Below are 12,300 nucleotides of genomic sequence, written 5' to 3' on the forward strand. Positions count from 1 at the left end.
GTTCCTCTGCCAGAGGGCAGGCGGCTCCCTTCTTCCCACTGCGGAGGCTGGAAGCCTTCCTGATGCTCCTTTTTCTCACACCACCTGACCCATCAGCAACTCCTGTCGGCTCCACCTCAAAAATGGATCCGGAACCTGCCCTCTTCCACCCTCTCCCCTACCAGCACCCTACTCCACGCCACCTTCCCCTCCCGCTGGGGACCGCAGCAACCTCCCTCGCCTCTCCTCGTCTCGCCCTTGCCCCAAAGCCCCTTCTCCGCACACACACCCTTCCCCGAGGCTGACACTCCTCTGCTGTCTCACTGAGGCACGGCCCACGTGCCCACAGGGACCGACGAGGCCCCGAGACCGCGACCGCAGGGCTGTCCCCCTTCCTGCCCACTCTGTGCTGCTCGGCCCTCCTCAGGGCCTGACCGGCTTCCTTGGCCACCTCGAAGGCCGACACGCACGCGCGCGCACACGTGTGTGTTACCTGTCGCCCCTACTAAAACAGCAGCTGTGTCACGGCAGGGACTTGTTTCGTTGGCTCACGTGGTCCCGGCAGCACTGGGCTCAACCAACGGCTACTGGCTGACTGAATACGTGAGGACCAGAGCGTGGGTTCCCGAACTCGGCACCCCACGGCATCTCAAGCCCGGGAGGCGAGACGGGCTTGCGGCCAGAGGGGCAGAATCTTCACCTGTGCCCTTTCTGTCTCCGAGAGGTGTGTGTTCTCCCGGGGTCCAGGGCCTCCGAGGCCGGCCCGCAGAGCAGGACGCATGCGGCTGACGCGGGGGCGATGTGCCCGAGCTGGCTGCCGGCGGGGGCTTGGTCATAATCCCCACCATTCATCCAGAGCATTCCAGTTTACAAAGGGCTGTCACATCCGATACCGAATCCACCCAGAAGGCGGGCAGAGTGGGGACCGGCATCCCCATTCCGCAGATGACAGGTCTGAGGGGCCTGGGGCTCGGTGTCCGGCCCGAGGCCGCAGAGGTCCCCCCGCCAGGCCCCCTCACGCCGCCCTGGAGCGGCCTCCGGCCCGGGCGGCAGGTAGCCGTACTCCTACTCTCTGAAAGCACTCCCGGGTAAAAAACCACAAATCATTTATTCTTTGGTTGTCTACACAGACACTTAAATACTGCAGTGCTGTCACTCGGCTGCCTGAGCAGGCCCCCGGGGGCGGCTCCGGGCCTGCGTCCTGAGCCCTCAGCCGGGTCTGGAGGCAAGAGGGCCGTCCCGCCATGTCCACTCCGAGAGCGGTAGCACCGTGCGGACGGCTGCGAGCAGGGTCCCGCCGGGCGGCAGACCGCAGCCCCCGGGGGCCGCCCGGTGGAGGACACAGTTCCTCAGGGTGCGTCCGCTCACCCCTCCACAGCGAGCCAGACGCTGTCAGAGCTCATCCTTGTGTCCCGACTCACTGCCAGGCAGAGACTCCTCTACAGGCTTGGGGGCCCCCTCCTGGGCTTCCTGGGGCTGCTCCTGGGAGAGGTCCATCTCCTCTGGGCTGAAGAGCATCTTCACCAGGTCATCCGCCTGCACCCGGTCCTGCAAGGACAGACCCCTGCCTGTTCAGGGAGGCCTCTGGACCAGGCGCTCACCTGCTCTCAGGTGCTACTGCCGGGAGGCAACAGGTTCTTCCCCCATGGCCTCTGAGCTCATCTGTTTCCCAGCAGGTCCTAATCCCTGGGCGGACAGCTGAAGTGCTGCGACCGAGCGCCAGCACCACCCCCCAGTTTGGCACCCCAACCCGGAGCCCCATTTACAGTATGGAAGAAGGGCCAGGGAGGACAAGGCAACGTGACCAGGAGGAGTCTCTGTGGACGCCAGGCCTAGTGTCCCTCTCATGTCTAAGCCGCCGGCAAGGAGACTGGGAAGGGGGACGCTGAACCGGGGCCCTTCCAGGGGCAGATCCCAGTGCCACCGAGCGCTCTCACCCTCTCACTGTGCCGCGCGTCCAACGTGAACCACAGGGCGATGGCACAGCGTTGCCCTCTGGTGACAGCCTTCACCCCGTGCGGGTTCTCAGTGCCTGAAGAGAATCCCACGGCCCTCCCACACTGGGGCTGCACTTCTGCCTGAAGGAGACACAGAGTGGGGGGTACACAGGAGACTGTAACCTGCCTTCAGAGGGGACCCGGGATCACTAGGGTCTGGAGAGAAAAGGTGGCCAGTCAGAGGAGTGAGCGACCTATCTCTGAGCCCCCCAGTTTGAGGAGGGGGGCCCTGGCACTCCGCACTGTGAGGGTTTCTGGCCCCCAGGGACAGGCACGAGGGCACGCTCACCGTCACAGTCTTGGCGTCTAGTTCAGTGAAATAGAATGCTCCTCCATCGAAGTCCCCATTTAGATAAAGGATGGCACTGGGAAGGACAGACATGGTCTCGCCATGGGCCGCCTCCTCCTGTCCCCCCGACAGCCCACGGCTCCCACATCGCCAGGGGCTCTCAAGCAGCAGGGGGAGGGGGCCCGCCATGGGAAGACAGCCTCCCCACCCTCCACCCTCACTCCAGAGAACCCACTGTCCTCCTCATCACACCACACGGGAATGACTCCCTTTCCGTCCGACTGCCTGGCCAGAGGGTGTGGGGATAGGGGACTGGATTCTGGGGACAGCTGGTCCCACACCTGTGTGTGTGTGTGTGTGTGTGTGTGTGCTGGGGACGGGGCAAGGCGCAGGGGACTGGGGACCTCAGAGGGAGGGCGGGCACCTGTAGTCCCGGAAGGTGTAGGCAGGGGGCTCCTTGATGCACACGAGGGCCTCGGCATTCAGGATGCAGTTGTCCACGTGGACTGGGTGGCTACTGTCCTTCCTCTCGGCCTGTGCCTCTGGGGCCGAGGTAACGCACGTTAGCGTGGGGACACCTCAGGAGACACTGCAGCTCTCCTGTTGGCATGGGGGGTGCTTCCCCAAATGCCTTTGGGTCTATGGGAATGGCCAGTGAACTAGGGGGTCTCTGGCTAAGCCATCAGCCCGGGGGCAGACGAATCTGCAGGCTTCCCAGCAAGGTTCTTGGTGGGCCAAGCAGGTGCAGCAAGCTTGGCTGGGAGGCTCTAACCAAGGGCAGGTTCTGGGCTCAGCGGCACGACCCCAGCTTTCTGGCTCGAATTTACAAAACAGGAATCCCCCGGGAGATGAAAATGAGGAGTCAGGAGGGTGGCAGGATGCAGGGCACAGTGAGCCTCGCTCTGCAGCGGGAGACAAGATGAGGACGGCACGGAGGGGACCAGACAGGAGCAAAGGTAAGCAGTTAGCTTCCGCAGGGCTCCGCAGGGGGAGAAGCCACGCAGGAGGAAGGCCGTGAAAGCGCACCGACGGCACGTACTGTAAAATGCTAGGCAAGCACATTCATGACATGGAACCGTCGCCCCCAGAGCAGGCTGGTGGCACCATCCGGTCACGGTAGATCCCTCCTATTTGTCCCCACCTGTCCGGCCAGGTGCCACGCCCTGTCCCTCCACCTCCTCCGTCTCCCTCACCTGTCCTCTCCTCTCTTACTCCCACCGCCACTGGCCAGGTGGGCCTTTGTCCTTACCCACCCGGTCGCTGCTGACCAGCTTCCCGCCCTCTGGTTTGATCCACGTTCTCCAAATCTCTCACCACAAAGCGGCAAAACTAACCTCGCGAAGACAAAGGTCTCACCGAGTCCTTCGCGTTTGAGGGCTCTTCCCAGCTTCCCGCTGCCCGGCCCCCACCTTGAGAGGCCACGACACATACGGCTGTGTCTGACGCGTTCCTCTGGGTGTGTCCAGAGTTCGAGAGCACTCCAGACCTTCTGGGGGGCGGATAAAGCCCTCTCATCTCTACCACCTAGTGGCCCATCAGTGCCGGGGCCTCCGAAGGCGACGGCATGACAGATGGGGCTGTGGGCCACGTGTGACCCTGGGGCACTGGCCACATCTCATCCCTCCTCAGGACAGCAAAGGGAACGCAGGAGAGAGAGAGCGGACGACGAGTGACCTCGCATCTGCTCTGACTTGTGAAAGTCCGTCTCTCACGGATTTGGGACCGAACGGTTTGTGACAGAACTTGCAACATCGCTCACGACTGACCTACACGCCTGGAAGCCCAGGAGCGTTGCTGAGACCCAGTGGCCTACAGGATGAAAACAAACTCCTGAATGTAGCTCTCCGTAGTGTGGCTTCTGAAAGCCTGCCCAAGCCTTATCTGACTTACCGAACTGCTCCCCCTTCAACCCCACACCCCAGGAATGGCCACTTTCTTAGTCCCCCCACCAGGCTGCCCAATGCCTGCACTTCTTTGCGCGTGCTGTTCTTTCTGGCTCGAGCATGCTCTCATCACCTGGGCACTCCACCACTCCTACTCATCCTGCACAACGGTCACCACCTCCTCTAGGAAGTCCTCCTGACTCCCTGGTGGACGGACTGGAACTCCCTCCGCCGCACTGATCGCACGGGGTTGCCCCATTTCGTGTCGGTGCCCCGGCTAGGATGAAAAGGGCCGTATCCCGTTCCTTCCCGTGTCCTCAGCACCCGCGCCAGGCCACAGCGTGTGCTCAGCAGGGACGGAGAAGGCCCACCTTCGATGGCGGTGCGGCACACCAGGTGGGAGTAGGAGAAGTAGAGTGGCGTGTCCAGGCGGAAGTAGGACTCCATGACGCGCCGCACCTTCTCGGTCACACTGTAGTACAGGTGGGCGCTCTGCAGGGGGACTTTCCCTTCCTGTCCCAGCTGCCAAGGAGACCAGCAGTCAGCTGCCCTGAACGCCCGGCGGCGGGCCAACAGAGCCCACTGAGGCATCGGGCCCCCTGCTCTGCTCCCACACGCGACAGCGCTCCCGTGTTACACCTGCCCCTGCCCCTCCTCCACGCTCCTCTCTGTGGACAGGAAGCCCTCTCCCAGCTCTGGCCACCAGTCTTGTCTCGCCTGCCTCGCTTTGATCACACTTGCTTCACCAGCCAGGACGCAAAAGTCAACCTCCTCAACTTAATTCCTCCTCCTTCCAGTGGCCTCTGGAATCCGACAGGCAGACACCTTCACCTTTCCCACCCCCCACTACCCCCCACGGCCTGAGCCTCCCCTCTCCCATTCCCCACACTCCAGAATGCTGAGTACTAATTCTACCTTGAGGGCTTTGAAGACCGTGACGCCATAGAACTTTTCACTGGGGGTGTGTGGGGAGGTCTGACCCCGGTAGCCATCTCCCGAGGTCGCTGCTGCCTGCAAGGCCCAAAACACAGGGGGGCTTAGCTGGGGCAGCTGAGGGTCCGCGAAGAGGTGGTCGCCGGTGTGCAGCGAGGGGCAGGCGAGCTCAGCGGGGAGGCGCGGTCACGGGGTTTCCCTTACGTTGGTCAGTCTCTGCAGCTCCCGGCACTCGTCAGCGGAGATTACGCCGTCCATCACCACCCTCTGCGAACCGTTCAAGACTTTGGAGTTCATGGTGAGACTGATGCCTTCATAGAGCAGGGGGCCACCTGCAAAGCAACGGCAAGACTGGGCTGAGTCCAGCGGCAGCTCTGTCCAGACACTCTCCATCGGACGGGAATAGAAATTCCAGTTGTTTCCAGGGCACCAGAGAAACCTCCTCTCCGGCCACTTCCAAAGGTGGCAAATGGCTCAGAGGACAGCACCTGGAGCGGACAAGACGGGAGTGCCAGGCCCTAGTCCTAGCTCCTCTCCCAAACAGTTCTTGGCTCTGGGCCTTCGCCAGTTGTTGAGGAAACATCGCCAACAGATTCTTCAAACCCTGAGCTCCAGAATCAAAAAGAAGGGGGTCTAACTCCTGAATCCTCCACCTATTAGCTGTGTGAGCTCAGCAAGTTACTTAACCTCCCTGAGCTTTCATTTCCTCATCTGTAAGACAGCATCTACCTCCTGAGATTGGTGCTTGCTTGATGTAAAGAGCATCAAGGCGAGTTAAAAGCTCAGCACACTACCGGGCACACAGGGAAGGCTCAGCATCTTCGCTGCCATCGCACCAGGGCTCCGGCAGCATTTATTTCCAACGAGGACCTCAGTTTGCCCAGCCAGCCTCAGAAGAGAAACCACAGAGTGAAAGCTGCCTGAAAACCAAGGAATGCGGGACAAATTCTTTCCACGTGCTCTTCTTGTGAAATCACCCACTTTTCATTTAAGCAACTATAGAGCAAAGGCTAACCTTCTCTTCTATTTCTCCTGGTGTCCCTCCGTGCTGGGGACCTACTGAAGGCGACTCACTGAAGCCCCCGTGTGCGCCAGGCCCCGCGTGCGAGGCGAGGGTCTCACACCTGAACACGGCCCCTCTCCCAGCAACGATGCAAACGGGCAGACTTGGTGCAAGCAAAAAGAAAGCTGCCGTGAAAGTTCCAAACAAAAAGGGAGAGGGTCCCCAGGACAGGGAGATTAAGGCTTCGTGGGCAGAGGCGATGGGAGGGTACCGGGAGGAGGGACAGGCATGAGCACAGCCACGGGGGCAGACGGGCCCAAGGAACAGAAGCAGCCCAGGGCACACGAACAGAAGGTAGAAGCAGGTAGTTCGAGCAGCAGGCAGGGCGGGTAGGGGTAGGGTCTGCGTGTTTGGAAGCCCGGTCTAGCCACTGCAGGGGTAGGGGAAGCACAGATCGAGGAGGGACAGGAGTGCCCACAGCAGGTGCAGGGGACCCGCAGCAATGGGAAGAGGAGAGGCTTGGGGAGAGAGGCGAGGAAAAGCAGTGTCAGCACAGCTTGGAGGAGGCGGAGCAGGGGGGAAGAGACCTCAGATTTGGAGGCTTGGTAGCAGGATGCATGATGGAAGTGGGGAGACCGGATGAGGTTTGCGCTATAAACACTGACTGCAGTGAGCTTAACTAGCGTTGCTGTGACCCAGGAGTTGTACTTCCCCGAAGGCCTTCTCCGGGTGGAAGTCCTGGTGAGTCTAGGCCCAGTCCCGGGGCCGGCCAGCTAGCGCGGGGACGCCTGCCTTGCTGCCTCCACGACAGCCAGAGGCCGGAGCGCTGTCCTCTTACCTTCCCGCGTCAGCCGGCTCACATCCAGCGACTCCTTGGTCTTCTCCTCCACCAGGGTCTCAATCTCCTTCATAAGGTTTCCGATCTCCTGGGAGATGCGGACGGCTGTTTCCCGTTCGGACCTGTGCGCACAGCCGCTCTGAGGACTGTGTTCCGGGGGCCACCCTGGCTCCCACCCCAGCTTCCCAGCCTGGACCAGCGCCCCCACCCCCCACTTCCAGGAGTGCACATCTGCCTGGGCTCAGGAAGCCTCAAGTGCTTATCAGGCCGCTCCAGTCATGCAGTCTCTTCAGGGTCCTCACTTTTGTTTCTCTTGCAATCTTTTGGGAATCACCTCTTCTGGAGTCCATGAATCCTAAAAGCAGATCAGGAGAAAAATCAACGCTGTAGGGTGACCCGCTTCATCTTCCGGGTCTCTGCACAGACTCGGGCCTCCGGGAGAATCCGGCTGCCTCCTTGCAGGAGATCAAGTGAGTCTCCAAACTAGAGTCACCTCTGGCTGCCCAGAATTCCCCTTTGTCTTCCTCTGTCTCTCATCCACGGGTTTCACAGATCCCGTGTCTGGCTCCACCCCCCAAACAGAGTCACACAGCCAGCCGCCCTCCCCGACTCCCGCATCCGGGCTCACCGGATCCACAAAGGGAATTCCGAAGACATCGTAGGCGAAGAAGAGCAGTTCTTTCTCGAGCAGGCTGCGCTGTCGGTACTCCCGGGCACTCTGAGGAAACAAAGTCGAAGGAATGCCCTGGAATTCAGCCCTGTTAACTCTCGGGGGGCCCCCAACCCCACATTCCATGCTGTTGCTCCCAGTGTGATCTGAGCTTCCTCTCCCACCACCACTACTGTGCCTGTTCTCCCGTCTGGGACAGCAGCTTCACCCCTGTGTTAAGGGTTGCTTCCGCTGAGGGTGACATAACACCCGCCCCCCCGTGCCCCCCGTTAATCTCTGAGACAGGAAATCTGAGGATTCTCAGGAGATGTGGAAATATTCCTCAAAGAAGGAGAGTTCTTTCTTGACTTCCGTAGGGGTTCGACGGGGAGGCAGGAGACCTAGATGTTGGGTGACCCATGTGTTATTCATTTGACCTTCACAGCCACCTCTGACATTGACACCGTGCTCCTCGTTTTACAGATGGAGACACTGAGGTGCAGGGGGCGGATAGGCGGCTTGTTTAAGCTGACACTAAAGGAAAGGGAGCAGGGACCGACATTCAAACCCTAAAGGCCAGGAGCTTTTTCCTTAGGCCCACTGCCTCCCCTGAGACTCTGAACAGACTGGATGGATCCCTCCTGGAGCAGGGCGGCTGCAGCTGCAGCAGCTGGTTCGGGCCCTCTGGCCCTTCCCACACGTGCTCACAGGGAGGGCTTACCCAGGGCTGGGAGACTAAGTGCCTTCTGGGGCCACCTCTCTCCCTAGGTGCCCTGCTAGTCTCCAAGCAGCAGGAGGAGGAAAGAAAAGAGAAAGAAGACGTCATCAGTTGCAATTAAAGATGAAGGCAGTAAGGAAAATGTTAGCAAGACCTCAATGAGTCCTACATCATCTAGCATATTTACCCAACAGGGAGATGGAAATTTCTCCTAAGGAGTTTAAGTGATTCACCAAGTGCTAGACACCACGCTCGGTGCGTTCTCTCGTTAAACCCTCTCCCGCGGCCCTGAGGCTGCTAGGAAGCAAATCCCACGCCTACGTTTATTCGCTCGGCACTGATTCATGGAGTAGGAGCAAGGAGCTGGGAACTGCGCCAGCGCTGAGACAACGCAGGGAGGGACCCGGGCCGCCACCCTCAGCCACAGGCCACAGGGCGAGCTAGCCCATCTCTCCGAGCCCGAATGTTCTCATCTCTAAAATGGGAGAATAGCGCCCCCTACCACGGCCACTGTGGGGATTAAATAAGAGGATGATGGGGGCTGAACCACACGGCGTGTGGACTGGGGCAGCCCTCAACAAATGCTAGTTACTTTCTTTCCCGAAGGAGGGTTCTAGTTAAAAGTGGTCTATTTTCCCTCTCTGCCCCAGACTCACTAATATGACCATAAAGTGGGGGGTTGGGAGGGTCTTCACTCAGCAAGACGGAGACCCGAAGAAGTGCCATCGCAAATGCAGACTGTCGCCACCTGGTGGCCAGAGAGGACAACTACAAGGTAACGTCCTCGGGCGAGGAGAGACTCCGGTTTCCAGAGCTAGGAAGGAAGAACCTGGGTTTTTCCCTTCAGGGCAGGCTGGTAGCCCCACCCCAGCAGGTTGTTATGAGAATCGAATGAAATAAAAATAAAAGCTATGGAGGAATTTTGCAGCCTAAATGCCCCCCACACGCGAAGGGTGGCTACCCTCAATGGAAAGCTCCACAACCACCACACCGGGAAGTCGACTGCTGCCTCATCCTCTACGTCCTTCTCTCGGCGAACAGAGGAAAGCTTAGCCCCCTGGGGCTGGAGTACAGGCAGGGCAGATGTGTGAGGAAAGCATCCCGCTCCGCTGTGCGCTCCTGAGCTAGGTGGGCAGCACCACGCCTGCGTCTCCCAAGCGGCAAACTTGTGTCTAATTAGACATGCAGAGGGAGGAGTGAACCGCCCCCCCCGCCATTCTGCCAATGCCACCTCCTACCCCACCCAGCCAGTTCCCTCCTCCAGCCAGCGTCTCCCCCGGCCCCGCAGCTCCCCTCTGCATCGCCACAGTCGCCCTGTACTGGTCTCCTGCTTCCAGCTCCTTCCCGTTCTGAGCCTTGCACAGCTGCCTGGACTACTGCTTAAAACCCTCCGGGCGCCCACCACTGTCTGCCTTGTGGGACAGAGGCCAAGGTCCTGTCAGGGCACTCAAGACCCTTCCGAATCTGACCCTCCCAGGCCTCATCTCCTGTAACTCCTCATATCACCTTGCATGCATGTGGGACAATTGTCCGGGTTGTGTGCACATGCTGTCCTCCATCTCACAGGCCTTCCCTTGCCTCATTCACCTCCTGAAGGCTTTTAAGACCAAATGTCAACAGCACTTCCTCTTGAAAAGCCTCCGGTGGCTTGCCAGTCAGTCAATTACTTCCTTCCTCCACTCCAGCTTGCATCCATGGCCACTCTTAGATTTACTACAGTATTCTCTAAGTTCGGGATTATGTACCCTTCTGTATCGTCAGTCCCTGAGGTGTGCTTTAGATGGCATTCAAAAAGACAGGAAGGTAATGCACCTATAGCTAGAAGAGATCCACAAAGTATCAACAGGCATAAATAGGAACAGGTCTCCCTCCCCACCCCCGCCCTGTAGGCCCGTGCCTCAGGGGTAAGCTGATGAACAGTTTCTTGTCAATCTGTCCACAAAGTTGACGACTTAAAAAGTACATATGTATTTTAAAAAACATAAATACGATAGAATATACAGTTCTAGATCTTTTTTTTTTTTTCCCTTTACCTACAACCCTACAACAATAGCATGGACACCATCTCATACCGCTGGGTAGTAACCCACTCACGCAATAGAATGGTTGTCTCGCATACCACTGAATGCATCTACCACGATTCATTTAAGCCAGTTCCCCAATGGATGGCATTTAGCTTGGTTCGGGTGGTTGCTTTTAGCAGCAAGGTTCTGACGCGTGTCCGGGCGCGTCTGCCTTCGCATCCTCGTGCGACACAGCTGCGCGGCCCATCTCCGGGGGGCAGAACTGCCGGTTAAACGAACGGTCCAACTCATAATCCCACCAGTGGCGTGGGAGTGCGCCTGCTCTTGCACCCTTATTTGTCCCAAATATTCGTCGCATAAACAAATGAGCTGCCTCTAGAGTAATGCTATTTACCATATTTTTCCTCCAATAAAATGAAAAACGGGTCCAAAGTTACATTTTTACATAGAAGGTAGCTAGGGTTTGGGAGGAGCCTGCAGGACATGGGTGACTGAGGCTCGCCTTCCTCTCACTCCTAGTCTCCTGTTCTGAAGTCAGGGATCACTACAGCCACGATAGGCCACCCACCCCCTGTTCCAGGAGGTGGCTGAGGTCAGAGGTGAGGAAGCCGGCCGCTGGCTACTTGTCTACCATCAGAAAGACCCCTGGGATGCTGCCTGTCCACACAACTCTTGGGACACACTCGTACCATGCCTGCTGGCTTACAAAGTGCATTTCTACTCGGTATTTCATTTGCCTCTCGCGCTCATCTTGTGTTGAAGAAAGAGTAAGAACCATAATCGCGTTCTATAGAGGGAGAAACGGAGACTCAGAGGGGCCGTGCAGGGTGTCTGAGATCCCACACGACGACATGCAGAAGATCACACATCCTTGTAAGCGCAGGAGCCCAGACCAGTGACTTCAAATCCAACTCACCATTCTGGGCTCAAGAAGGAGAGGGTCTAGGGTCCGTGAAAGGCGTATGTACAAATATCGAGGTTCACAGGATTGTATTTCACTGAGTTAAAAAAAGAACTTTTCGTGTTTTTAACTACAAAAAATAACTTGTAATTCCACTGAAGGGAATTTAGAAAACATAAATGGGCAAGATACAAAAAAATCACCCATATTCCACCACCTAGAAATAACCACTGTCAACACGTCAGTGTATTTCACTTTGGTCATTGTGTCTGCTTGGGAGTTGAGTTGGGAGTGATGCTGAGGGAGGGAGAGCTCAGAGAAGGGACAGGGAGGAAACAGGCAAGAAAACAGGTGAGCGAAAAAAGAATTTAGCTGGAAGTAAAAAATGATAGATCTTGGCCAAATGACAGCAAATCTCAAAGCAGAGGTACCAAGAAAGGGGAAAAGGGGAGCCTGTGTTGCGGTTCTGCTTTTCTTTTACAACTCAGACGGCAGACTTCTGGGCCCCGATGGTGTGGAGTAAGGCTGCTCCCTGGTTCTTGAGTGACAAGTGCGTCAGTGTACTCGTGCCCGGCCCAGGCAACCCCCACTCCTGGCCGCTGCCCGAGCACTACCAGACCCTTCTGCCCCCACCCCCCACCCCCCGGCCACTCTTCTGCCCTCTAACTGACGCAAGTCTCTCACCTCACGGGGGCCAATGGATCTGGCTGGTTCTTCTCCAAGCATGGCTGTATAGTAGGCCAGATTCTGGTTCATCACCTCATCGTTGGGGAAGAAGAGGAGATAGGTCTTGGCACATTCGATAGCCTGCGTATAATTCCCAACTGCAAGGCAAAAAAGAAATGCCTGAGAAGAGAGGGTCCAATCCTGGGCACCAGGAACCACTGGTCTTGAGTCTCAGCACAGCCTGAGGCGGTGATGACACGGCAAGGTGGCCCTGCTACCTACCACAGCTGCCTGACCTGAGGGAGAAGTTCTAGAAGAATGAGAAGAATAGAATTTACGCAAACACAGAATGCAGAACTGATGCAAGGGGCTCAGGGTCCTCAGGCCTGCCTACTACTGAACGCCCACATCTTTTTTTTT

The 12,300-nt window shown here is 58.0% G+C and overlaps 1 protein-coding gene across 1 annotated transcript; it reads right to left on the reverse strand.

Annotated features, from left to right (window-relative positions):
• Nucleotides 1-1,068: 1,068 nt before the first annotated feature.
• P3H1 (prolyl 3-hydroxylase 1) lies at nucleotides 1,069-12,060 on the reverse strand (the record flags this gene model as incomplete). The annotated part of the gene is made up of 11 exons (XM_081810794.1): nucleotides 1,069-1,527; nucleotides 1,917-2,057; nucleotides 2,266-2,341; nucleotides 2,690-2,807; nucleotides 4,520-4,670; nucleotides 5,064-5,159; nucleotides 5,286-5,413; nucleotides 6,923-7,044; nucleotides 7,225-7,277; nucleotides 7,551-7,640; nucleotides 11,899-12,060. Coding segments are annotated over 11 exons (1,293 nt in total), but the record flags the coding sequence as incomplete, so codon positions are not given.
• Between the last annotated feature and the right edge of the window lie 240 nt (nucleotides 12,061-12,300).

The sequence above is a fragment of the Leptonychotes weddellii genome, unplaced genomic scaffold (genome assembly GCF_054177405.1).
Source record: "Leptonychotes weddellii isolate Sample4059 unplaced genomic scaffold, ASM5417740v2 HiC_scaffold_3735, whole genome shotgun sequence".
Taxonomy (NCBI): Eukaryota; Metazoa; Chordata; class Mammalia; order Carnivora; family Phocidae; genus Leptonychotes; species Leptonychotes weddellii.